Below are 27980 nucleotides of genomic sequence, written 5' to 3' on the forward strand. Positions count from 1 at the left end.
ACCAAGTGCATCTGGTGACCCAGCTGGGAATGTAAAACATAGCAGCGTTTGTCTAAGTTACTATCTATGATTCTTCCCCTCCAGTAGCCTGGGCTCCAGTTGTATGGAGTTGCATTTTCCATGGCAGGATCTCTCAGTTTCCTGAGTTTCTTTGGATCTAGATCACTGTTAGGTTTAGAGTACGGAGCACAGGGACTAGGGCCCTGCTTGCCCACGGATCCAGCTGCAGCGTGCCTGCCTTTAATTCTCCCTGACTTTATTTCCAGGAGTGCTCTGAGCAGGGCGGGTGAGCAGGGCAGGTGCAGAGGATTAAGCACGCCGCTTCCCAGCCCTGCCCGCACCCAGCAGCGACGAGAGCTCCCACCTCCGCTGCAAGCTGCTTCCGGGTGAAACCGGTTTTCAACCTGTATTTAAGGCTGCGCGTTTTATTCTACAGCCACGCAGGGATGTTCAAAACCGCCTACGCCGCTTAAGCAACGCGAAGCCCGTGAAGAGAAGCGCTGGGGCGGGCCGAGGGGGCGGCGCTGGAGCCGATAGGCGCACGGGGCGGGGGCGGGTCGAGCCCAGCGCTGCGACGGGTTCGGGGCCGCGGGTTGGGGGCCGGCGAGCGCGGGTCGGCTCGGCCGCGCTTACGGCAGGTATGGGGCGAGGGGGTGACGGGACCGGGGTGGGCACCGCGGGGCGGCGTGGCCCACTGTGCGAGGCTTCCTTCCGACGGCTCTGCGTGCCCTCTGCGGGAGCAGCCGGGCGCCGCCATGCATGGGCAGGCGGCGCGGCGGAGGCCTGGCGCCCCGGGCTGCGGTTTTCTTCTTGCTCCCACGGACGTACATCAGCAGGTCGTTGTTCGTAGTGCTTGTCCAAAATGGCACCCACCTGCTGACCAGGCCTGCTGCTGGGCTCCCGGCGCAGGTGTGTGCCATCGCTTCGAGTCCTTCAGAGCTTGCAGGTGCTGTGTGGTGCTTGCAGGGAAGCAGTTCGCTGCTGCTTTGCAGTAAGGTTGGAAATAGTGCAGTCTACACGAAAAAGTGGATCCTGTGTTACACAACTTCTTGTTGGGTGTTAGGAAGCCTATGCTTGCCCTCAGCCTTGGCAGCAGCACTGTATGTGCAGATGATGACTATCAAATTCTCTTAATTCTTTTTTTCCAGTGATATTTCTCTTTCGTTTTCAGGTTGCATTTGGATCACAGCAACGTATGGCTGGCAGATAGTAAGTATGGTGCACTCTGCTGCACTAAGCTGCATCTAGCAGTATTTAATAATGCAGTGAAAAGGAAAAGTGGCATTTTTTTTCATTGAGTTTCTCTAACCATTTCCTTCTGCCCTTATTGACTCTTCCATACTTGGATTTCTGGAAGCTATTTCATTCCGTTTTCCATCTGAGTCAGTATATCTTGGCTGTTATTAATATCTCAGTGCTGTGCCGTTCTCTTTGGAACGGAAGTCACGACAAAGATGGTGTTTTTCCCCTTTTTCCATTTCTTAGAAATTGTCGTCAAACTTTTGCTTTCCTTTTGCCTTTCCAGGTGCGTGTGTGTCACGCTAACTGTTGTCATGCTCATGTACTTGAGCTTGCGGGCTCTGGAGGTAGTCACAGGTGCAGAACGTGTTGCCTTGACCCTTCATGTTTCAGTTCTGAGTCATAAAATGGTAATATACTTCAAGATCCTAATAAAAATCTCACGCTTTAAAGATGTAGGCCAGGGGCTGTTGGCGCTGGTGTGAGCATTTGAAGTCATTCTTAGTGGCGTTGTGTTGGCACATTCATTGTGGTGCTTGGGTCTTAGTGTCATCTGCCCATCAACCCGAGTTGTTCCCCGGCCTGCTTTGCTCAGTTGTTTGTTTCATTTGTGTGGGATGGATTGAGTTCTTCCTCTGGCCCTTCCATGTAAAAGATGACTTGGCCACTTGCAAAAGCACTGATTCTGTTCTGTTCAGTCTGTTTGTGTGCAGTACACAGCACTGTTTGTACTACCTTTCAAATCTCTCTGCTGATCTCTAGTTCCAGCTGATTTTGCAATCGAACCTTATGCATCTCACCTGTTAGGAGCTGCTCAGTCAGGTGTGGCTACTTTTGATCGTATTGCTTTTGTTTTTTCACTGTTGTACTGGCAGTGCTGTGTGGAAATCTTTTAATTCCTTTTTTTTTTGTTTCTGGCTTAATGGGTTCAGTTGTCTTCTACATGCATGCATATTACTTGTGTGTTCTGTAAGAGTGTTGTATGTGCTTCCCATGGAAAAATGATGTGGATTTGTACAGCTTTGTTTTGATCAGTCTCTGAACAAATATCAGAGGGTAGCAACTGTATTTCACTGTTCCTTACAAACAAGATGAAATTACCACCTTACATTTTAAAAGACTTCCTAATGCACTGTACAAGAAAGTCATTGCTGTCAACGTTTATGATAATAATAAAGCTATTCAAAATGTAAACTGTATGTTGCTAGATGAAAACACCAATTGAAATAATTAGTGATAATTTTGGCCCTGTTGAATTGACTGCTGAAGCCAATGCAATTTAATAATGTAGTTGGAAGAAATAGTCCTGTCATTCCCAGTAACCTCCCCCTTGATCTTTCTTTTGTGCCAACACATGCATTTATTTGTACAGGTGTAGCGGACTGAGGAAGTAAGCTAGTAGGAGAAAAATGATCATTTGTCATCTGGACCTCTTTTCCAAGTTGAGAAAACTTGGAGGTGAACTGTCCGTGACGTGGAAGAAGAGATTTTATTTCCTTCAAGATTGGCAGCTGCAACCGTTGCTAAAATGTTTTCTATGTGCGAGGTCCCAAATGGTGTTGCAAATTTATTTGGGAAAATGCTAGAACAAATGCATTCACTTGTTGTGTGTAGGAGAGACAAAACAAATCTTTAAAATCAAAATAACAAAAAAACCCACTTTTTCCTTCTCATTCACTTGTGCATGGATAAAATGTAATAAAACCAGGCATGCCTTGAATCTCCATTAATCCTTTCTTTCAGTGAAAGTGTTTAAACAATTCTGAAGCCTTAAAGGACTGGCATAATGTTCTCCAAGATGAAAATGTAGACTCGTTTAATAGATGTGCTCCTTTTGCTTTACTTAGCTAGGAAGTTTCAATACACAGAAGTTCAGGTTTTTCAGCTATGAGATTCAGTCTGTTTCATTCAAAAATAAATTTTTTTTTTCATTTGTTGCTGGATTTGCCCAAGTAGATGTCTTATGAGTGGTAGCCAGCTCTTCTCTTCTCTTAGCAGGAAGGCAGTAAGTAGAACGCAGCATGGCCTGGTTGGAACCCGTCGCTAGAGCTTTGTGTGGCCATCTCATTTTTCTTTTCTCTCCCAGGTTGCTGTAAGGCTTGAAAACTTGGTTGGAAACAACAGCTGGGTGGGTGCTCTAACACGGCGGTAAGCGTGCTATTTTAATACACAGAGAGGAGAAGCTGGGAAAGGAGGCGATAGAATCATGCATCCAGGAGTGAATCACTCAGTGATTAATCTTGCCGCATAAAGCTGCAGACAGTTCAAGTCATGAGAATTAGAAGAGGAGAAAGCAGTAGCTGGGAGCGTGTTCTTGCTGATAGTGTGAGAGAAAGATATGTGCCAAATGTGAGGAAAAGTATCTGATGCTTTAACCTTTTCCTGAAGTTGTAAAGCATCTAAATCTGTTTGTTATTGCTTGTAGTTCCTAGTTACAATGTAATTTTCATACTGCCTGAGTGGGAAACTGATGAAATTTCATGCTCTCCATTAATTACATGTGAGTTTGGTGGTGAAATCAAATCTAGAAGCTGAGTATCCTTGATACCATGCTGCAATCACTTCTAAGAATTAATACATTTTATTAGTTCGCTAGAAGATGATATTTGTGTGTTGCATTTTAGTGCAACAGAACTAATCCAAAGAATTTCTAACAATGCTGTTCTTTTTTCCTTCTTGCTAAAGGGGCTTTCTGGAAGATGACCATAGAGGGTATCCCAGAACCTTCCTTTGAAGGAGATTCTTTCACTGAAAGAGATCGATTTCTGTTTCCAAGCTCTGAAACATCTGTAACTTTTTCTGTTGCTGCAGCACCGATGCCTTCAGACTGTGGTACGTATGTTAACAGAAGAAGAGTTTGTGGTAAACAGTGAGTAAATTTGAGTGATAAATACTGAGAAAAACTATTGACTCCTTATACTCTCTTTTCAGAAAAAAAAAATACTGCTTATTAAATGGATTTTGTTATTTTAAAGGGAGATGAAAAATTAAGACTCATGCTTTTCTCATTTTTTCTTATTACATATACTTTTAATTATGTCTTTTAACTTCTACTGTTTCTTCTCTATATGTGGATTGGATGCTTACAGGTCTAGATGTAGAATTGGATATCATATTAAGGTGCAAAATTGCATTAATTAAATTCAGCTCTAGTTGTGCATGCATCAAGCTTTTTCTCAGTGGACTTTCAGTATTTAAACAGTGTTTCTGTTGGAAGGGTAGGATGTTTGTAGTAGTGAGGGCTGTGGGAATGGTTGTTAATGGGAAACTATAGCACCTTCTGGTGACTGGCTTTTGGAAAAAATGTCAAATTGTCTTCACGTGTTTATAATAATATTTAAAACAGGAACTACAATAGATTAAAATGTCCTTTTGTCTAATGATCTTCATAGGTAGCTACAATTATAATGTCTTCAAAACGGCATCTATATACCTTAAAAACCAAAGTTTTAAGGTATCTAGATGACATTATCATCTTACTGTAGAACTTTTTCTTTTAAAAGATTTTTCTATATGATGATCTTGCAAGCACTGCAGCTGATTGGCTGTTAAGCACTTATGATGGTTGCTGTTGATATATTTTAATATTTTTTTTAGCCTTGCTGGAGTTGTTTACTGGTATGATTTGGTTCATGTTAATAGCTGGAAAACTTGGCAGAATAAGTCACGTAAGGTGATTAATCTTGTTGGCTGGTCATGTTTCCTTCATAGCTTTCAGCTTGAGATAACTGAAGTCTACACAGGGGCTAAATATTAAACGAGAAATCAGAAGATCTGTGTCAGTGCATAGGACATCAGTTAAGAAGCATGCTTTCTGTAGTGCAGGGAAAGGAGTGGTGTTATTTTTTTTATTTCATGAAGGCGAGATGCAAATAAAAAGTCGTGCTAAACATCAGCGATGGCGTCTTCCTTATTCATTCTTACTGAATCAAGGAAGTGCTGTTAGAGGAGCACTGAGTACTCGGGAAGTGAGCTGCATATGTGCTCTTGTTTGTTAATCCGATCTAGAATTGTGGTGTGCTCTCTTTGAAGAAAGGTTAGGGTGGTACGTCCACGTACACGCAGTCCTGTTGCAGATGTCTGATGCTATATGTTAATTATCCTTCGTTAACTATCCATTCAGAGAGCGTTTTACCTGTGGTTGGTGCAAGCTGATGTACGTTAACTTGAAACTTTTTTAGAAGGAAACTCCATGACAACTGTAGCAGGGGTGAAAGCTGAGTGTTTTCCATTATTCCATCGTTTGAAGATGGTAGTTGGTTCTGCTTCCCTTCCTTCTGCTAATAGCTACTGCTATCCAGATTCTTTCCGAGTTGGAAGAAATTCCATCAGTTTAAAACAGTACAGTTTTTGTATATGCACAGATATATGCATGAAAGTAATGCGAAATACCATGCTTGAATAATAAGGTATCATGACATTCTCATGACTGAATTTTGGGTTGCCTGAAGCAATCTGAAGCTTAAAATCTTAAAGATAGTTGGTTTTTTTTCTCTCACCTTGATTTGATAGCTTATTTTGTTTGTTACCTGCAGTTGCTATCAGGTGGGATGGATACATTCAAGACAGGAAAAAAATGGAAGCCACTAATGCCTTCCTGATTTGTGTGTATGTTTTGCTATGTTTTATGTGAACTCTGATGGAAGGAGAAGGAAAAGATGTTTTATGGCATATGGAAGAATGGCATGTATATTTCATCACTTAACTGAGACATCAAGAGGTTTGCCTGTGCTTTGGGAGCAGCTTGATATCAGCAGCATTGCCTCGCTTGAATCAAGGCTGAGCCATTGTTGGCATAACCATTGCTCATCTCTGCTGGTCCTTGCCTAAACTTAACCTTGTAGTACTACTTTATTTGATCCCAATTCAAAACTTTTTCTGACTGATAAGCAAGACTTTATTGTAAATAGACCAGACATTAAAGAGCCTTATCTGAATTAATCAGATATTCTAATTTTCTAGTGGTTATTAATGGAGTAATCTCTCTTGTGTTCTTTGCCTCTGAGATTGAAAACTATACATATTCTTGGAGAACGTTAAAACTTCTAATTGTACGTAAGCACCCCCCCTTTTTTTTTTTTTTTTTTAAAGCAGAGTTTTCCTTCTTTGATCCCAATGACGCAGCGTGCCAGGAAATACTTTTCAACCCCAAAACGTCCGTTTCTGAATTGTTTGCTATCTTAAGGCAATGGGTTCCACAGGTCCAACAGAACATCGATGTTATTGGGAACGAGGTGAGGTATAAATGAAGGTCCTCGGACACTTACAGCATTAAATGTATGCTTTAGTGACACCAATTTAAAACAGTTGATTTAAAAGCAGGACTGTTCCTAAATGCACATACAGGTTTTGTCTTCTCACAGTTACTGGTTAGTGCCTTATATCTCACATACTTTCTGTTTTCAGTTGGAAAGGAGGAAAGGATTGGTTGACAATTCAGCATGTTTGGATAGATGGTAGAAAATGAATGTTTCTTCTCACAGTGGTTATTTCTCAGAGGCCCTCAACCTTGGTGCTTCATGTTCTTATTTAAGAGTAATTATAAAATTGATGCATGAAGTTTCACTGAAGCCTGACCTTAAGGGTGATGTTTCCAAGGCCAAAGTGAGGTAGAATCCAAAATATTTTTGAGACTTGCAGTAGGCTGCTTTCATAGGACCTGCTGTTTGTGTTCTATCTTACATTCATATTTTTCTTCTGGATTACAGGCTTTAATGGGTAAAATTCTTCCTACCATAATGTAACAAGTTTTCTAGGGGGGAAATCATTATTGAGAAACCAAATAATGGGAGGGTGGGACTTCTAAATGCTGCAGTTTTCCTGTTGTTCAGTAAAATTTTTAACTTTTCAGCATATGTGATATATATCATTAGTAGTAGTGTAAGAAAGTTTTAGAAGTGTTAAATAATGAAAGTTAGCTATATTCAGATAATGCTGTCTATTACATTTCTGCACCTTGCTCAGTTCTGCAGTTACAGTGTAGCCTAGGAAGCTTCTTTGTTATTAGCAAACAAAAAGAACCCATATCTGAATTAACTTGCTAAGTAAGGCTGATGTCAGGGATGTACCACAGCTAACGTGTTTTCTTCTCGTCCCTCAGATCATTAAAAGAGGTTGCAACGTGAATGACAGAGATGGACTGACTGATATGACTCTTTTGCATTACACTTGCAAATCAGGGGCTCATGGTATTGGTGAGTAAAGAAATGTCATTATAGACGTACCAGCTTAATTAATTCAGAAAGGTTTCTACCATTGAATATCACAGAATGTTTTCCTGCAGTAAACTGTAGTGCTTAGTTTTGGCTTCCAGTGGCTGTCAGAAAGGAAGATACAGAACTGTGATGAGGTTATGGCTGTGACAGTGGTGTAGGTATTTCAAAAAGCAGTATTAGTTTTAAAATCTGTTTATTATAGCAAACTTTGTTTCAAGCTGAGGTACAAACTGTGAGCTAAGCTATGTTTTGTTTTATACATAAATATGTGCATATTTCTGAGGGCCTGGAAGCAAATCTGATGCATGTTTCAAAACAATTGCCTTGCAGGTGATGTTGAAACCGCGGTAAAATTTGCAATGCAGCTTATTGATCTGGGTGCTGATAGCAGCTTACGCAGCCGTTGGACAAATATGAATGCCTTGCATTATGCTGCTTACTTTGATGTTCCAGAACTTATTAGTGTTATTTTGAAAAATGCAAAGCCAAAAGGTAGGTGGTGTTACTGCTGTTTTCGTGTAGTTGTTTGTATTCTGTTCACTTGTGCTTTGTATAAACTGATAGAGAAGTATCTAAGAAACAAAAGCAAATATGTTAAATCTAAAAACTTCACATGAGCCAGCAGCGTGTTCTTGCAGCTTGGGAAGCAAATGGTATCTGGGCTCCTTCAGAAGAGGGGTGGCCAGCAGGGACAGGGAGGTGATTGTTCCTCTCTACTCTGCCCTTGTAAGGCCCCATCTGGAATACTGCATCCAGGTCTGGGGTCCCCAGTAAGAGAAAGGCAGGGAGCTGTTGGAAGGGGTCCAAAGGAGGGCCACAAAGATTATTAGAGGGCTGGAGCATCTACCCTACGAAGACAGGCTGAGGGAGCCTTCCAGTACCTAAAGGGAGCCTACGTACAGGTTGTGGATGCCCATCCCTGGAGGTGTTCAAGGCCAGGTTGGATGGGCCCCTGGGCAGCCTGGTCTAGTCTTAGATATGGACGCTGGCAACCCTGCCTGTTGCAAGGAGGTTGGAGCTTGATGATCCTTGAGGTCCCTTCCAACCCAAGCCATTTTATGATTCTATGATTCTAAGTTGTTTGAGAAATAAGGGGATGGACACAGAAAATGAAAGGTGTGGGTGTTGTGGCAGGTCCCTGGGGTTTTTAAAGTGCCTTACTCATTGGGAAGTGTGTTTGAAGCACTGGGAGAATGGTAAAGAAGAGGTGGAGCTGTGACTGAAGCAGCTTTGACTTGCTTGTTTTTCCCCACATCTCCACTACGTAGAAGTTTATATCTAAGGAACAGCTTGACTTCAGTGTTTGGCATAAATAAATACATACTTCTTAAGAAGATAAAACGTCTCTTTGGTGGCCTTATCAAACGTGGAAGCTTCACTATTTGCATACTACTGCACAGCTTCTACCAAACTTTAAACTTGTGGTATTTTAACATTTGACAGATAAAAGGCAGCTTTGCTTACATAGCTGTGGTTATGACTGCAGAAAGGAATACAGTCTTTTTTTCGTGCATGTGCACGAATGTATTTGTATTTGGAGCATTTGTAAAATACAGTTAAACTTTAATATCTTTCATCTTTTTAAAGTCAGTCAATATTTCTTAGGATGTATCAAGTTCACATACAGATCATTTAAATATGGAGAAGTATGCCAATGTTTACATCTTATGTGCCCCCAAAAGTATTAATTTGTATAAATGTGTTAGGATGCTGATAAAATCAGGGTGAATTTTGTTTGTTAGTTTGTGGACAGGATTAGTGTTTTTTGGGACAGACTTAGCTGTAGAATACCAAAAGTCTCCCACAGCTCTTAGGAGGAAAGCTTTGGGTCCCTCATCAGTATTTCAGATTGGTTCACTGTTGCAAATATTCTTGTTATTTGGTTTGTGGATGAAATCAGCTGGCATTTTAAATAAATGGTTATATACATAACTGACTTAAGTTGACACCTCTCTTGTATAGTTCAGGAGAAGTACCCAAGACTAACTTAGAGCACATTGAAAGATATACAGGGAAAAATTAATGCCAGTGTGTATTGTGAACTTCATCTGATGCAGTGCTGTGTTTTCTGAGCTGTCTGTGCCAAACCCTTCTGTGTGCAGTTCTTTGGAAACAGGAATTACGAAAAATGGCTAGCTCACATTTAATTCTTGGCCAGTGTAAGTTCATCTGTGTAAAGCAGAGGTAGAATCAGTTTTCCATTGCCCTGTTACCTGCTTACAAAGGAAGGCACCTGGTTGAAGATGCATCTTGTTTAAACATTTCAAGTCAAGTAAAATATAAGTATCAGAGAAATATGAACGTACATGCAAACCTGTTTCTTGTTATTTTGTCCCTGTAGGTTGGGTATCTCAAATATCAACAGTTTTGCACTTAAGTCTTCAGAATTATAAAGTAAATGAAAGTAAAGGCTTGTCTTCCAAATTAACTCATGGTCTGAATCAACATTTGCAGATAAGGTTGATGCTCTATAGAATTGCCTCTCATATGTATTCAGTACGTAGCTCATTTTGTTTCTGTATAAATGTTAATATAAATTATAAAACTGTGCCCTCTCAGGAAACTTTTAGGGTGGAAAGTACAAGTAACATACTTACCTCATGTGACATTTAATTGCAGATGTGGATGCTACCTGCAGTGATTTCGATTTTGGAACAGCTTTGCATATTGCTGCATTTAACCTATGTACAGGAGCTGTGAAATGTTTGCTGGAACATGGAGCAAATCCTGCCTTTAGGGTAAGATGTTAGGTTGTATACACCTCAGTAATTATTTGTTTATCTGGGGAAATATAGCTGGAAAAATGGAATAGTCTGTCCAGGTTTGGTTAGCTAAATATCTATTATGTGAAGAGAGAGCACCTCTTGTTTGTAACTTGTAGTGGATGATTTTTGTATGCTTTGTCATATTTGTGTGTTGAAGTTTGTTTTTTTCGTGTCCATGTGTAGTTCAGTAGTTCAAGTAGAGTTCCATTTTTGATGTTTTAACTCTCATTTGTGTCTTGCATCAATTGTGATGGCAGAGGTGGATCTCTTCAGAAATACAGAGGTGAAGCACGTGGCCTCTGGAAACTCACTGTATTACTTAGTAGTTTACTTGGTCAGCATGAATAACTGATAATAAAAGAACATCAGCTGCTCTGCTTTGTAACCATACAGTAGACCTGATGGAGGTCAAATGCTACTGTATGCAGGCCACCAGTCCTGTATGTATTGTAAAGTGTAGCTGGTATCTCAGTTCTCCATTTTCAAATTCATTTTCATGGGACATTGTAACTGTCAAAAGTCATTACATGGTATATCATCTGATGACGTGAAATCTTTTGAGACATCATTGTTCAGCAAGTTCTATGTGATATGCAGTCCAGATATCTTTGAAAATGTTTTTTCATATCCAGGTGCTTTCTTTTCCCACGTGTCCAGAGTACTGATAATGTTCTTATGGTTAAGAATTTGTTATGCTATTAAATGCTGTGTTACGTTATGCTTTTATAGAACGACAAAGGGCAGATCCCAGTGGATGTGGTTCCTGATCCAGTAGATATGCCACTGGAAATGGCAGATGCAGCAGCTAGTGCAAAAGAAATCAAGCAGATATTGCTGGATGCGATGCCTCTGTCATGTGACATCTCAAAAGCCATGATTGCAAACTATGATCATATCACAGGCAAGGCCATGCTTTTATCACTTGGCCTGAAGCTGGGAGATCGTGTCGTTATTGCAGGACAGAAGGTATGATGAGTAACTTGGTAAGTGTGCAGATGACAGTGAGCTGTGTTGTGTGTGCTGGGTGCGCTGCTGGGAAGGGATGTCATCTAGGGAGCTGGGAAGTCTTGAGGGGTTGGCCCAAATAAAAACCTCATAAAGTTCAACAAGGCCAAGTGCAAGGTCCTGCACCTAGGGCAGCAGGGATTGCGAGCAGCCCTGTGAGGGAAGGGCTTTGGGAGCAGCGGTGGATGGAAAAACTCAACGTGAACTGGCAACGTGTGCTTGCAGCCTAGAAAGCCGACTGTATCCTGGCAGCATCAAAAGCAGTGTGACCAGCATGGCAAGGGAGGGGATCATCCCCTTCTGTTCTGTCTTTGTGAGGCCCCATCTGGAGTACTGCATCCAGGCCTGGGTCCTCCAGCACAAGAAAGGTGTGGAGCTATTGGAGTGGGTCTAGAGGAGGCCACGAGGGTGTTTAGAGGGCTGGAGCAACGCTCCTGCAAAGAAGGGGTGAGGGCTTGTCAATGGTTTACGGGCTGGTTTGGCTGGGCTTGTTTAGTGTGAAGAAGAGAAGGCTCCAGGGAGACCTCATTGCATCCTTCCAGTATGCAACAGGAGCTTATGAACAGGAGGGACGCTGACTCTTTACATGGTCTGATAATGCTAGTACAAAGGGGAATGGTTTTAAATGAAAAAAGGGGAGGTTTAGATGAGATGTTAAGAGAAAATTCTTCGCTGTGTGGGTGATGAGTCACTGGAACAGGCTGTGCAGAGAGTGGATGCCCTGTTGCTGCAGGCATCGAATGGGCCTTGGTCTCTGATCAAGTCTTGGGTGACAAACCTGCCCATAGCCAGGGGGCTGGAACTAGATAATCCTTAAGATCCTTTGCAACCTAAGCCTTTCTGTAACTCTGTACTATTCTCATGACTTACGGACAGTCGGTTTATTTATTCCTTTGGAGACATATTTCAAATCTGAGTGTCTGAAACCCCTTCTGGAAGGTCTGAATTCTGGATGCCAGTAAGGATTGGGTTACAGAAAGTAATGAGCTGAATGTATTTGGAAAGCTGCTTTGACATGAAACGTCTGCATCTGTGAACAATTTTTTAAGTGTCTTGTACTACATCAGCACAGTTCATTATTTATTAATATTTCTGGTGTTACATCAGGATGATAGTAATATTTATTGCTTAGCATTCATTTGTAAATTAACCCTATTAGCTTCCAGAAGGCAATAAAAAAAAAACAACACTATCAGTTCTACTTAACTTAGGATAACCCAGTTTCACTGGTGCAATGCAGCTGAAATCTTTGAAGCAGTGCTTTGCTAAAGGGATTGGTGTGTTGTTCTGTGGAAGTATAAGAACATAGCTTTTACTGGTCTAACTCACATTTGAATAGCTTTTAAGAAGCTTGTTAGACACTATTTAAAAATGGATTTGAAAAATTGAACTTTGTAGTTAATGGTCATACTTCTTATTCTGATATCAACAGATCTGGAATGATTGAAGAATATTAGTACTTTTTTTTAAAGATTTAGAATATTTTTCTGGTAAACATCGAAGGTATTTGTGAGCAAAATTTTATGTTTGTGTATGTGTGTATATATGAAGTTTCAAAAAATAAATTAAGAAACTTTAAATCTAGTATTTCCATGGAATCTTCAATTCAGCAAGTTTTCCAGTCAGGTTTCTAGTACTGTTCTTGTGGAAGGCACTGAAAGTAGAACTAGGTGGGCATGTACCTTGCTGGGTTTGAGTTGTATCGTACAATAGGTGCTTACTGTTGAATTCCTATCTGTTACATGATCTGTCAATAGCAGCTGCTTCTGCTCAACAGACACAGATGACTGATAGATATTGGAAAATGCAGTGGCTGGCATTGAAAGATAGGAATGTCAATCATCGAGGGAGATCATTATGTTTGTATTTCTCATCTGTTCTGATTAAAAGCTTGGTAATTACCAGCTCTCTCCTTCCTAAGCTATAGTAGATTGTTCTGAACCATGCATTTTTAACAATATCTTTCTATGTTGTTGCTTAATGCTTTAGGTTGGTACGTTAAGATTTTGTGGCACAACAGAATTTGCCAGTGGGCAGTGGGCTGGCATAGAGCTGGATGAAGCAGAGGGAAAGAACAATGGGAGTGTTGGAAAAGTCCAGTACTTCAAGTGTGCACCGAAACGTGGTATAACCTTTATTTTCATTTCTGAAATTCTCTTAAAACATAAATTAAAAAAGTATTGGAAGATACAAACCTTTTGGGGAAATAGATAGATTTGGGTGTGGTTTCATTGTTCTATTTGAGTTAGTCCTTGCACCCTACAAGTGCTTCAACAGTAGAACAAGCCACAGTTGTGGCTAAAAGAATACTTAACAGCTTTAAGAGAAAGCAAAAAAGTGTAACGATGTTAATGTTGTCCGTGGTTCTTTTTGGCCATGCAACCCTCTTTTCCAGGTATATTTGCACCTCTCTCTAAAATAAGCAAGGCTTATGATCACAAGAAAAGCTCCATACGAAGTTCTTCCACACGATCTTCACCTCTGATCAAATCCAAGAAAATAGATGTGACGCACGTAACTTCCAAAGTGAATTCTGGTGAGTGTTTTCTCTTACGTTGAGACAGGATAGAGAGATCAAGAATGAGCACCAATCCTGTAAATATTAGTATGAATGTACTTATTTGGGCTTAAGTCATTGCGTGGGAAGAAAAGGTGATAATGGACTGCATGTTGCTGTTACTTGATGTTCATTGGCCAGGTACTGGTGGGACACTGAGTACAGTTGTTCAGTGATTACAATGATCTGATGTGCTCAGAAGTTACAGTCTTTATTATAAACTCTATAGGCACTCATCAGAACGTTTATTCTCAAATGTTCCAAGTGTTACCTGAGTGGCTCTGATGTCAGTGACATGTCTAAAAATAGTGTGATTTAATTTCCTGCGATGTTCCTGGGTAACTTGGAACACCTTGCTGAAACCAGTGAAAATCTGGAAATAAATGTAAATACAACTTTGTTTGCAGAAACAGAATACATTTATTTTCTGGCAAAATGATCCTGGAGCTATTTAACTGATTGTGTTTTATTTGCTAATTAAATTCTCTGAGTAAATCCAGAGGCAGATGAGAAGAGAATGGATATCCTTGTGTTAAATATTACGTATATGTAATATATATAATATTACGTATTGCAAAGGATGTCTTTTGCCTTTTGAATCCTATTTTGGTGATTCTTACTAAGGCAGCTCGGCTTCAAGGATGGAAGAATACTCTCACACTGCCATGTTAAGTGGCCTAAAGCCTCCCCTCTTTACCAGCATGATGCAGGCTATAAAACAGTGTGCGAGCTGGTAAGAGAGCGGTGTTTTAGCAGCATCGTAGAGGATTCATGTAACCCAGCATGAGAGGAAAGTAAGCCCTAATTATGTGTATTTACAATCAGCAAAGATTTAAGCTGTTTGTAAACTGATGTCCTGCATGACAGATTGCCCAGAGTGGTTGAGAATGCTCCCATCCTGGAGCCCTCAAGGCTGAACTGCACTGGGCTGTGAGCAACCTGGTTTAGGTGGGAGGTGTCCCTGCCTATAGCAGGAGGTTGGAACTAGATGATTTTAAAGGTCTCCTCTAACCCAAACCATTCTATGATTCTTTGATAACACTCTTCTGTGAATATTATGTTAGCAGTACTGCTCAGGAGCACGTCTGTGTTGACTTTGTGTTCTTCGGTGATTGATACAGTTTGTTGTGAATCGTTCAGAACCTGCTAGACTATGACAGAGAGCAGTGAGGCCTTTGTCACAGACACAGTGCTCAAGTCAGGTTAGTCATGAGCTGCCTCTTCTGTCCCAAAAGGTGCACAGGCTGTCTTTGTAAAACATTTAGACAGTTCCTTTAGGTAAAAATCAGAGTGAGTTACGCATCATTTGCCCAGCGGTGCTTACATCCACAAACAGTAATCTTCAAGCTGTCGCTTTTAGGATGTTCATGTCTTGAAAGGTCCACTAGAACGAACATGCCTGACTGATCACTGGCTGCTGTGGGAGGATGAAGCTGCATAACGCATAACTTAGTTTGCCTGTGCTCATGTGCATTACTAGATTAAATTTCTTCTTTCCTTTAAACTCCATGCCTGCTTATCACTAGCTTGTAAAGATTAAAAAAAAAATAAAAAAAAATTTATATGCTTTTTGTAGATGCAGTTATAAGTTGAAAAGTAAAATGATACTGTATAGAGGTTTCAGATTTCATTTATTTCTGCTGGATTTGAATCATCCATCAGATTGATTATAGGTTTTTTTTTTTCCCCAAGTTTCTAGAAAAGAAGATGACTTCAAATTGAGAAATACGCTAGCCACAGCATGGTAGTTTTTTTTATCTGATGTTTTGATGGCTAAAATATAAAATTTCTGAAAATGTATCTGCACATGAATTCAGCCCCTGCAGCTGAATTAAGCTGACATACAGTTAAATAAAAAAAGATGGGAATTCTTTTTTGTAAGAGGGAAGGGGATGCACCAGGATCAACTTATTCTCCTTGAGGTAGGGTAGGGAATGGGCAGAAATACACAACAACTGTTCGTTGCTTGTAGCAGGTTTCAGTACCTGTTTGTGCACACCACACCATTGCTGCTCTAAGAGTTAGGCTCTTCTAGGCCATAAAAATGGCACTGGCATACTTGCTTCACTATTTGTAGACTGAAGACTTGGTCTCAAACTTTATGTAGTCTTCAGCGTAGAAATTGTGAACTGAATACCCGTGAATAATATACATGAAGTGCTTGTAAAGTCTTTGTGTTTATGCAATAGATGTAAATGCTTGAAAGATTTAAATGAAACTCCTTCACTGTAAACATGAATATCTCACAGGCAATTCTGTTGTGTGATGAATAGTTTGGACTGTTTTAAAATGCGTGAAGGTGTCTGACATCCATGAGAACAATTCTGCAGCCTTGTTTTACCTGCTCAGCAAGAGTCTGAGGAACTTCACAGCTTGATCCATTTAATCTGTGCATCTGCTAATCTGCAGGTCTTTTAGATTGAGTTTGTACATGGCTCCCCTTAAAACTGCTGTTTGTTGTTAGCACACACGTATTTAATTGTATATTTATATATATTATTTATTTATTCCAGGCATAAATAAGTCAAGAAAACCCAGTGGTTCTGAAAACAAATTCATGACCGTTAACAGGGGAAAAACTGTACCTGCAAAAGGTAACTAAATCAATGTTACTTTTTTTTTTATTTTAAACCTAGTCTCCTAGTAAATGATCTTACAGAGTATTGCAGGTGTACCTCCTTGTGTTTCTGAGGAAGCCCTTTTGCTCTGTGCTGCTCACATTCCATAATAATCTTCATCAAAATAACAAGTATGAGAGAGAATTCAGAGAAGACAGTGCGATAACTAGAGGTGTATAAAATGTGACTTAAGAGAAAACACTGTAACTTGTGATTGGATGAATAAAAAGACAAAAGGCTGAAGGAATAAAACAAGAGTCTTCCAAATGCAAAGAACAATATAACATCTTCTGCATATGTAAAGAGAGTAAGAAAAGAAATCTTGAGCTAAAAGTCTGGTAACTTAGGCTTTATATTACGGGTAAAAACATCCTCTAGCAGTAGTAATTACGTGGTGAAGTAAGTTGCTGAAGAAGCTGTGAGATCTCCCTGACAGGAGGTTTTTAAGAACAGATCAAACTCTCATCTGCTGGGGAAAAGCTAACACAGTTGTTTTGCCTCATGGAAGAGGAATGGCTTATTTGAGCTGCTGAAGTCCTTTTTGCTGTTTCTTCTCTTCCCATCCCATAATTTCCCACAAAATGAAGCATCTCATTGACTGCTTTAGCTTTCTGTACTGCTGTATCAGCAGTTGTTGTGTTCATGTGAGAACACTGGGTGGTTTGACCTCCATCTAATGTGATTTCTAACTACAGACTTGTAGTATGTGATTGCAAATGCGCACATTTTTTATATTGTGGACTTGGAGTTGAATTTTTCCTGTTCTGTCATCGTTCATTTACTAATACGCATTATCATTTGTTCAGTGCAGCATAGCTGCAGGCTGTTCCTCAGGAGTCTTCAGACTTCTGTCCTCTGCCCATAGGTACCAAAGCTGTTGCTTTGATCCATCCCCCTGTGTTTGTCTTTCTGCAGTTCTTAATGTTTTTGCCGAATAGAAGGATTAAATCTTACTGAATACAGTAACCCCATGCTGATGTTGAGGTGCGTTGCAAAAAACGATATTAGTAGGCCTCTCAACTTTCTGCAGCGTTTGATACGCAGGATTATCTTAATATATGACATTGATAAATTGAAGCATAGATGAGACTGGCTGTACTGTGCCTCACTTTGTGAAGAGGGTAGTAGGGACAGGAGAGAACAGAAGGAGAGTCTTGAAAGTGAGGGATGAAAGCTGAACATAAGTCTTATCAGACAGCCTAGATGTCAAGGTTTGCAAATGGATATAAAAAGTGATTTATGTCCCATTCTTATTTTATAGAGCAGACTTTAATATTAATACAGTATGGAATGGGATAGAGTAGGCTTTGATCCAGATAATAATTCATTCATGTGGTATCACCTTTCTTAGGCTTCTCATCGAGCCTTTAACAGGCTGCATGCTGGAGGAAGGGGTGATATGATCACTTATTGACGCTTCCATAGCACAGTAAATCTGCTTGAGGCTGTCTGCAAGAACTTCTGTAGAGTAAGAAAGAAGAGCCTTTTGGAGACCTCTCTCACCACTAAACTAGCACCTTTCTGCCAAGGGAGGATCAGATCTACCTATGTCATTCCTCATAGGTGGTTGTATAACAAGTACTACTGAAAAGCCCTCTATTTTTGACCCTTCACTTTGTATTCAGCCCACTGGATGGACAACAAATAACTTCTTTCAGAAGCTTTCCATTCTGCTTACTCTGTTCTTTTCCAAATATCATCTCTGAAGGACTATTTCTATTTATTTGTCTCTTCAAGGTTTTCCTGAATACAGCAGCTCTTCCTCTTCTACTACCTCCTTAGAAGGCAAGCAGAATTACGCTAAGAAGCGGAACTCAACTGGCAGCAATAAAAAGCCACTGACTAGAGTGTCTTCTGCTTCATCTAGAATTAGTGCTGGTACGGTACGTTTCTGTGTTAAATGGGAAGGAATGTTACTGTTGGATTGAATACTAATGTAGAACTTACACGTGCGGTTTCAGAACTGGAAAAGGTTAAGGAGAGGCACTTGGGAAGTAGTTTATCTGTACATTTTAAGCTTTGCAACTTCTTAAAAGTTTTCTAGAACATCTTCAAGCAGAAAAAATGTTAGTCTTGTTTGCCACTGTGCCTTTCAGCTGCTGAGAAGAGTTTCATGCTGGGGCAAAGCAATTCTATAGGCAAAATCTGTATGTATTCCCATGTGTTTAAAATACACTATGGTAAAGATAGACCTTTGACCAATCAGTTGGTTCACTATCTCTGAAGAATTTCTTAAAGATGTAAAGCTAACAATGCCAAATGTTGTTCTTCTGTTAACAGGATTGTACAGTTCTTCTCCAGCTCCAAAGAAAACCCCTTATGATGAGAGAGGAATTCAGGTTGGAGACAGAGTACTGGTAGTAGGACAGAGGACAGGCACTGTTAGGTTTTGTGGGACGACAAAATTTGCACCAGGTAATTGCAGCACTCTTTGTGTATGTTGTAGGATAGTTCGGACTAGGTTGCACGTGAGAACAGAGACATTAAGAACTTTATCTTCACTCCCTCCAAAATACTTTAAATGTCAAGTTCTGTCTGTATTATCTTTCACTGAACATAAATAAGATAATAATTATATATATATATTATTATAATATATAAAGGAATAATTGTAATCTATTGCAGGGTTAATGCAAAAGCAGTACACATTGGTATAAGTACCAAAGTCTGTTGGATTGATACATAATCAGCAATATTTGTCTTATAGCACTTCGTGGCATCAATACTCTCCATTTCCTATTCTTTTTGCTGCAATGCAGATCTTTATGTCTGGAAACAGGAATGGGAGAATCTGACAAATTGAGACCTTTTAATTCATGAGTTGTCATTCCTGTGCTCCTTGAGCTGATAATTAGAATTAGCATTTTATCCAAAGCCTTAGTACCAAGTGACTTGAATTAAATTTTGGAGTCTTTTGGGGATGGATAGCATAAGGCCTGCTAATGGAGTATGAAATCTAGTGCATTTACATAATTAGCTCACATTTATCACTCGTTACAAATGATCAGGCTTATTAATGTCCTGATGCCTGCTCAGCGTTGTGCTGGCCAGTTCCAAATCACGCCCTTCTCTCCGTGTCATACCGTCAGCCTTGCAATTTGTATTAATTAGAACTCGATAGATGGAGAGAAGGAAGAAATTATTATCAGAACTGAAATTTTAGTGCTGATGGTCTCAGATGAAAGCATGTGATCACAGGGCTGAGGAGGGAAACTTGAACATCTACTGCTGTTCTTTTATGTCTCTGTTGTCCACTGTTACATTCAATAATGTTCCATTCAACTTCAGTATACACACCAAATGTTTTACTCTCTCTGTATTAAGTAAAATAACATTTTTTCTGAAAGCATATGAAAATGCTGAGAGACTTATTCCTATACAGCTTTTTGCCTAGTTATTTTGTATTATATATTTTGAGATCTATACCTGTTTATCATTATTACCTAGCCAGTTTCTGTTTCCTTAATGCAAATGAATACCTAGTGTCTAGACAAAGGAAAGCCTGCCGTGTTTTGGTAAGAGGTATCTTTGGGTTGTTTTAAAACCTGGTAGGATTCTGGTGTGGAATTGAACTGGACAAGCCTCATGGTAAGAACGATGGCTCTGTGGGTGGTGTCCAGTACTTCAGCTGCCTTCCTCGCTATGGAATATTTGCGCCTCCTTCTCGTGTTCAGAGGTAAGCACTGAAGCAGGTGTAGTGGTTTTGTTGTCAAGTGCTTTCTTAGTATGTCTCCCATGAAAAACAGTTTTGAAGTAGATATGAGCAGATACAGAAGAAATAATCTTTGTTTTCTTCTGCTAGTGGAAAGCCTGTAACCTCCATTAAAAAAATCTCCTGGTTTTTAGATCAGCTTCCTAAAAGCAGAATATAAATTGGAAATAATGCTCCCCCATTTCTCTCGCTGCCACTTCAAGTATTTTCATTTCATGGCCTCCATCTCCAGGACAGCCAGTGTTCATTCAGCCTTACCTTTCTGACCTAGTCCTGATGCTCCAAGCAAAGTTCAGTTCTAAAAGGAAGTAGTATTTGGACGTGACTGGAAATCCTATTTTCATTCCAGCTAACTGTATGGAAGTCCCAAGAATTTGGGATAACATCACCTCTAAATGATAAATGCTCTGAATAAAATAACTTGAGTATACTCCTTAACCATACGCATCTCTTACATACCAGCCTTCTTACACCAAGGTCTTTTGGGTGGGGTTGGGGAAGGAAAATTAGAACTTAACTAGTGTTTGACAAGAAGTACTCAGCAGTAGTTTTTACTAAAAATTGCGTTGAAATGGTATCTTTGTTGTGTTATTGCTTTTCAGATTAACAGGTTCGATGGATTCTCTTGCAGAGACTTCGAGTAAGATAAATCACGCTTTTCCAGGTAGGTGGGTAAGATGCTGTAATTTACCATGTAGCTTATGTAGCCTGCTGTAGGCTACCATTCCTTAATTAGAGCCTGCAGCACTAAGGTCACACCTCTGAAAGCACATGAGATTTTCAAGGAACCCAAGGTTATTTTGTGAAAAGCCTGCTTCCAGTTGCCTCTTTTCAGCTTGTTTTAATTTCTTTCGTCTCAGAACATATAAAACATTATGGACACTTACGTTCATGAAAAGTTTCATCAGTTTCCAAACTGGAAGGGAGAATGTGTAGCAAAGATAGTGGGAGCAATATAAAGGAAAACACAGAGATAAGGGACTCGTAAACAAAAATCTTTGTAAATCCCGCATAGCTCATTAACTTTCTCATTTAGGTTTTAGACGCAGTTTAAGCACAACTTCTGCATCTTCACAAAGAGAGATAAGCAGAAGAAACTCCTTTGCTAGGTGAGTATTTGGGTTTTAAGATGTTTGGGTGAGCCGGCTGATAGCTTTACTGCTGCTTGCTGCAAAGAAAATCTTTGTGCTCATGAAGTGCTAGATGTTATTGTATACACGCACTCTTTTTCCTCCAGAATTACACAGTAGCCTATTGTTTTTTCTGTGCCTATCCTAAGATACAGCCCTTGGATTCAAGGTGGCATCAAAATGTTTTCCAATTGCTCATCGCTGCATATTTTACAAATTCTTGTATTGCCATTCAACTGTTTGAATTCAGCAGGCCTTGGTAAAGGACTGCACTTTGTCCTGCCTGCTGTACCACCTACCATGAACATCAAAATCTTGGCATTGAGTGACAGCAAATGGGTTCTCCAAGTATTTCAGACTGCCCTCTGTTGTAGCACACTGAAGTTGTTACATGTTTTGCTAGTAATATGAGATCAAACACAAGTTTTCTTATGCACTGCACTAAGTTAGAAATGTGCTTTGGGTGTTTTATAGAAAGATACCGACTTTTTTCCCCCTGTTTTTTAAACTAGATCCAAGAGTTCTGTGTCACGGCACAGCTGGAGCCACCCCAGCACAGCTACAACAGAGGGACTGGTGAAGCTGCACGAAGGCTCGCAGGTTCTTCTCACCAGCTCCAATGAAATGGGCACCATCAGGTACATTGGTCTGACAGACTTTGCGCCAGGGATATGGCTTGGCCTTGAGCTGCGAAGTGCCAAGGGGAAGAATGATGGCTCTGTGGGGGAGAAGCGTTACTTTACCTGCAAGCAGAACCATGGGGTCTTGGTTCGACCTAGCAGAGTAACCTACCGGGGGATCAATGGGGCGAAACTCGTGGATGATATCTGCTGAGCCAAAAGATGCTCAGATGATAGGAAACATCTAAAGCACACAGGATGCCAACTTATTTTTGAATTATCAAATCTGCATTTATATTTTATGTATAGATAAATATATATTATATATATTTGTATTTATATATATACACACACACTAGGTATATAGAGATATATATAAACAAACAAAAGTTTGGTGACATTAAGAAGTCAAACCACTGCTCTATTTCTCTTAATGAAAACAGCTCTTACCTGGGAAGGTAATTCCAAAAGCATCTTGGTTTTGAGCTGCTGTGTTATTTGAATCATGCTCCAGCTGGAGAACATGAGTACACCTAAAGTTCTCTAGAGTTGCTTTGTGATTCATGCAGTATTTAAACGATTTTCCTCTGTGTAGTAATGAACTGATAATGCTTTGTGCATTGCCTGCTTTTGAACAGAGGGGGTGGTTAATGAGTGACATTAGTCTGTTCACCAGGCACTATGTCAATTTCAATACCAGCTGCTAGCAATAAAAAAAAGACCCTTTTTTCCAAGTAGTTGTGAGATATTTCTATGTTTTATCATCAGATTCCTCTTCTTTTTCCCCTGCCATTATCTCCTCCTGAATCCAAAAGGGCTGATAATAAACACGTATTGCAGTGATCCTACAAAAAGCAAATAAGTAAAGAGCCTTTAAAAAGCACAAACGTAGTGCATGTCAGGCAGTAAATGTATTGTATATAATATGAAGCACTCCTTAAAATAATGCACTTTGCACTCTCCTGAAGAACTCTCCCTCATTTATAAAGGTTTGGTGTGCTGCAGGCAATGGGTATCATAGTTTTTAAATGCACAGAAACCCTGAGAGGAGCTACGCAACATAACTGTCCAGTAGTCCTCTACAAATACAGCAGTATGTGTTATGGGCTGGGTTTTCAAGCAAGCTATAAACACTTCAATTATTTGGTTTTTTTTTTTGTACAGTTTCCAGTGTAAATTCTTAGAGTCTTAGGATAAGTTAAAGATAATTTTACATACAGCACTGTAACATAAGTTGACATGACATCACTTGCATATCAGCCTTTTTTAAAAAAAAGCTTGTACTTGTCCATGTTTTAAACATGTAATGTGTTTTAATTGCTCACCTTTATCTCACTATTATCAGGGTGGTTCTGTGTTCCAGATGATCATCTTATACTTAAATGATCTGCTTGCTTTTACCTACTTGAAAGAAGATACACTTTAAATGAAGTTAATATCCTATTTTTAGACAGAATTCTGCTGCTATTATGTTATTTTAAATACTACAGTAGCTATTTTTCCTTGGCTGTATTTAAAATATTGCATATTGTACTCTAGCTTATGGGGTGTTATTAATTGAATATAAAAGTTGTAAATTTTGAACGTAAAAAAAAAATAAAAATCAGTGCTTTATATTTGAAGATGTACCAAACTCAGTGATGTACTGAACATGACTTTGTCCAATATCTGTTTCTTGGTCTATTAGTAAAATGAAAGCCTGGTGAATAGTACAGCAGAGAGAAGCTTCCTGAGATCTATACAGCACATACATCCTCTTATTTCTATTCCTATTACACAGGCAGGTACAGTGTGAAACAGCAGCTATGGAATACCACATGAAAGTTCTGATGTCTCCTAGCTCTGTCATTGAGGGTTGTGCAGTCACTACAGAACCCAGCACACAGGAAGCCAGTTACAGCCATTTTATTGGTCTTCATGCCTTTTGGTTCACTACACTTGTTTACAATACAAAGACACTATTCAATACAAAATACTCAATTGACCATATATTAGCATTCTTCTTCATAGTATCCCTGAAGTGCACAGGCCCTTCCTTTATAAACAATGTTGCATAAACTGCTGTACAGGAGACAGACATTCCTCTAATGAAGCTCTGTTACTAAAAGAAGCCAGATGCAGACAGTTCAGACAGTTCTCATGACAGGTTTAACTTTGGGACAGACACTTTGTGATGTCTTTGCAGCTGTGAAAGACAGTTCTATGCTATACCCACCTCAAGGTTCTTGTCACCAAGCAGACAGGCTCAGTAAGAGGAGCAAACGATGCACAGTTCAATCCTTCATGGCCTAGCAGAGACCTCTCACCTGGCGTGAGCATGCTGGTCCTAAGAACCCTCCGCATACCCTCTCCCACCACCGCTCCATCCTCTACCCCTCTGAAAGTGGAACCTGAAAGTGGAACCACCCCAATGCCTTGCTTCGTTTCCAGGCATGATGGAGAAACAAGGGTCAGTAGCAAAACCAAAGATGGAAATACAACAAGAAAGGCAGATAAGCAGCCCAATCTACTTGACCTTCAGCAGCTTACAAATCAGCACTGGATCAGAAAACCTACCTAATGTCTATAGGACACCGATAACAGCCACAGGGAAATAGGTGCTTTTCAGAGCGTGAGAGTGGTGACGCAGGGCTTTCCCATTCATGCTGTACATCCTGGAGATCGTACTGCTTCCTGCTTTTCCACTGCAGAGCAGGAAAAACACATAAGACAGGAATGTAGATGTTGCCAATGAAGAAGAGAAACAGTCTGAAAGCAAGTTGTTCCACAATGCAAATTTTTGAAGTATCTAGCTCAAAAAAATTATACTAATGTTAAAAGAAAAAAAAGGAAAAAGTGATGACAAAAACTTGCAAGAGATTTAGAGTAAGTTCAGCTTTTTCTCCTCTGACACTCTTGTCACTCAAGTCTTGTGTGGAGGGGCCTGATAAAGGATCTGGCATTTACATGCTCTTTGGTCAGGTAAGCTCACAGTGGCCTAAGCCCCTTCTGGGACTTCAGATCTGGACAGGTGCATCTCTCCTGACAGGTTAAAAATTTGCAGTTCCTAACTGGACAATAACTGGATTAAATGTTTCTGCTAATGGTGTACACATAAAAGAAATTTGTTGGAATGGAACTGGTAGAAACCAGAACATAGACAATAACACTGACTACTACTTGTTGTGTCAAAAATGCTAAAGTAAATGCTATTAAAGACCTTCTTGTACAGAAGGTAAGACATCAGCTCATCACAACTATGATAAGTAATTACTCGGCTCTTTAGACACACACACAGTCTCTATATTAATCATACCTCTAAAATACCATCTGCTAATTTTACATCAAAGTACTCAGCCAAGTTTCTGGAGTTGTCCTGGACTGCCCATAGAAAAAGCCTCTTCATTCCTTTCCCCAGCTCCACATAAACTCCTGCAAGTAATTCTTTACCCAAGGCGCAACTGCAGGAGAAGTGCAGCTCTCAGAGGCAGGTGAAGTAGGACTTGGGTGGCTCCCGTCACAGCCCCAGCTAATCAGAGGTGGGACAGTAATCAGTATTGCTTAGGTGGGAATCATTACTTCCTTGACAGAGGAAATCAATTATTAAGGAACGCTTTTTACATTAAAATAAGCCCAAACGAGTGCAGCTGCTGCCTACTTTACAACTTCTTTGGTCTTGTGTATTCTTTTATAATGCTCATCAGCACACAGGGCAGGCTTGTTGACACATAAGAGAGCAAAACAGCCTGTCTGCTCCTATGCAAAGATGAGCTAAAGAAAACAATGAGGAGCTTCAACCCATTCAAAAATCAGAAAGCAAGAACATTTAAATTAAGATTGCTCTTACACATGAATAATACCATTTCCTTAGGCAGACAGGAAGCTGACTTACCTTGGTGTTTGGAGCCAGGGCCAGATTCTGGATCACCTCACTGAAATGGAATTTCTTGGACCGAAGAACACCTCCATCATCCTTTGCTGATGCTTTAGGAGGCTCCTTTCTATGGAGATAGGCACCCCCTTTTCAGACTGCACTGATGCTAAAACAGCTCCTTACAACCATAAGTTGAAGTTACTAACGCATATCTTTACACGTGAATAATTGCCTACGTCTATGGTTTGACAATACACTTACTGGAATATTTGTCATGCACAGGGTGTACAAAATGAGTCAATGCAGTGCTTGTTTTTAAACCACTATCATACACGTTTTGTTAAAGAAACAAGGGCTCTCGGCCCTTCAATTACAGACAGTATCTGGTATCTAGATTGTGGCACGATGTCATCTTCTGCCTTTATCTTGTTCTTGCTTGTACAGGGTATGTTGAAGGTTACTTTAAACCTTTGAGCTACACAGGTGGCAGTCCATCTTCAGGGCACAGTTAAAAGTTTCTCTCATAACCACGGTCCTTTAAAGCTTCACTTTGGTTGCACTTGACACGCACAAGTTTGTGATGAAGGACATTCATTTGTAGAACAGAAGGAATTTTATGGGTTTTACTCCGTTTCAGTATTCAAGCACAGGAGAAAAAACGAACAACAAAAAACACAGAGAAAAACAACACCCCTGCTCCAAGCCAGAACCCATCCTCTGTGCTTCCTGCTGTCTCTTGCAAGTGATGTAATCTGACCAGTCTTCCTATTGCCCTGCCAGTGACACCATAACCGCTGTGCATTCAAGGACTTTCAAAGACAAGACTGTAGCTGGAACACAACTTGGGAACGTACCATTGCATCACCATTCAAAGTTGTCGTCTCCTTTTTCAGTTTGGACAAAGGACGCTTTCCCCAAACCTGCTCTGGCCTCTGCCAGTTGTAGGTGCTCTCCAAGTGTTCCTCAGTAACCACAAGTTTGGCACAGAAAATCCCAGACGTGAAACACCCAAGGCAGCGAGCCGTGGCTTTACGCTTAAGCAGAGAACGCAGAACTGAGAAAAGCTCACAGGAAGGGCATGACAACAACCATGCAGATGAGTTAATGCAACAGGAAGCTGGGCCTTGCAGTTAACATTTGTTTCCTGTACCCTCCCTCCCTCCTCCTTGTTTATTTTACTGTACTGGGGCTCTGGTGATTTGAAGCCTCTTGGATTATTTGAAATTACAGGTTCGAAGGTGGCACTTCTAGAGCAAGTTGGCACAAATAGAAGGTAATGCCTCACATCACTTGCTCGTGGTGTACTGGGTAACAGGATATTTCTTCAAGGCTTGGGACTACAGGGGGGAAAGTCAAGAAGGTAGAGGGCTCTCAGGGCCCCTGCTGGGATATGTGGCTCTTGTTTCTAAGGGTGGGGTCCTCATAACTGCTAGCACAAGGTGGCGTGGAGGCTTCCAAAGGCAAGCCCTGCTGTTGGTATCCATAGTTGACATTCCCACAGGGGAAGTGACGGAGCCTAAAGAGAGGCACTTCTTTAACACTTGCTGTTAGGGAAGATGGCTCTAATAGCAGGGAGGAGCCTGGTAGCCTGCCAGTCACTATGTTGGGCCCCACAGTACAGTTTCCTTCGTGTCCTAAGTTCTCCCTCTCAGGCATCTCTTTCTCCAGCAGAGGTTTGTTTTTGCTGGCCTGCTTCTCGGCAAACCAGGAACCATAGGTTGGATTCCAGAGGTTGGTAGGCTTGTTTCTGGAGCCCCGGCCTTTGTGCAGCTCAGAAGGGGGGTTGGACTGGGCATAGGCCATGTTGATATGTCCCCCACCTGAGGCTGCCTGCACCTTCCCAGGGACTGATGACTCCAAGGATCCTGCTTTCCCTAGAGCTTTTCCTGCAGTGATGGCTGATGGCAGGGGTGGTGGAGATGGCAGGGTTTGCTTGTCATCCTTTCTGTCTTGGTGCGAGGAAACCAAGAGAGGAGGAATTCCTTCTGGATCTTCTGGGCGTATCGCTACCTTCTCTTCCTCTTCAACTGATGGGCCATATTCTACTGGCAAAGCAGTGTTGATGACATCTGGGTCCTGCAGGAGAGAAGAATGAGAATTTCTCCAAGTCTGCTGCCATAATGCACACTTAATACTCAACTAGAAAACTGAGATATCTGACCATGGTCATACTGTGATCAGAAAGCATCTTTCCCATCAACTAGAGACCATATCCCGCATGTAAAGGATGCTGACAAAATATGGTTGCCATGAGAGGCAATGAGAT

The 27980-nt window shown here is 40.6% G+C and overlaps 2 protein-coding genes across 6 annotated transcripts in view; one reads left to right on the plus strand and one right to left on the minus strand.

Moving 5' to 3' along the window:
• The first annotated feature begins 508 nt into the window (after positions 1-508).
• On the plus strand, positions 509-22685 carry CLIP4 (CAP-Gly domain containing linker protein family member 4). 5 transcript variants are annotated; one of them, XM_085218857.1, is made up of 19 exons: positions 509-638; positions 1172-1209; positions 1526-1649; positions 3326-3387; positions 3925-4071; positions 6331-6473; positions 7340-7433; positions 7785-7946; positions 10074-10192; positions 10949-11185; positions 13214-13349; positions 13620-13760; positions 16295-16375; positions 18137-18277; positions 18680-18814; positions 19952-20075; positions 20714-20775; positions 21148-21220; positions 21754-22685. In XM_085218857.1, exons 5-19 carry the CDS (start codon positions 3939-3941, stop codon positions 22073-22075), a joined length of 2103 nt encoding a protein of 700 aa, XP_085074983.1. In that variant the 5' UTR covers positions 509-638; positions 1172-1209; positions 1526-1649; positions 3326-3387; positions 3925-3938; the 3' UTR covers positions 22076-22685. The 5 variants fall into 5 exon arrangements, with proteins under 5 accessions (XP_085074983.1, XP_085074985.1, XP_085074982.1 ...); XM_085218859.1 differs by having other exon boundaries at positions 3326-3367; XM_085218856.1 differs by lacking the exon at positions 1526-1649.
• A 274-nt stretch (positions 22686-22959) lies between these two features.
• The window catches only part of ALK (ALK receptor tyrosine kinase), a 291809-nt gene continuing 286788 nt past the window's right edge, over positions 22960-27980 (minus strand). The window contains exons 29-30 of the mRNA XM_085218861.1: positions 25733-27790; positions 22960-24545 (exon numbers count right to left, since the gene is read on the minus strand). Coding sequence (XP_085074987.1) covers positions 27086-27790 — 705 coding nt within the window. The 3' untranslated portion in view covers positions 22960-24545; positions 25733-27085. The remainder of the gene's footprint in view (positions 24546-25732; positions 27791-27980) is intronic.

Source organism: Meleagris gallopavo, chromosome 2 (genome assembly GCF_905368555.1).
Source record: "Meleagris gallopavo chromosome 2, MGAL_WU_HG_1.1, whole genome shotgun sequence".
In the NCBI taxonomy this organism is placed as follows: Eukaryota; Metazoa; Chordata; class Aves; order Galliformes; family Phasianidae; genus Meleagris; species Meleagris gallopavo.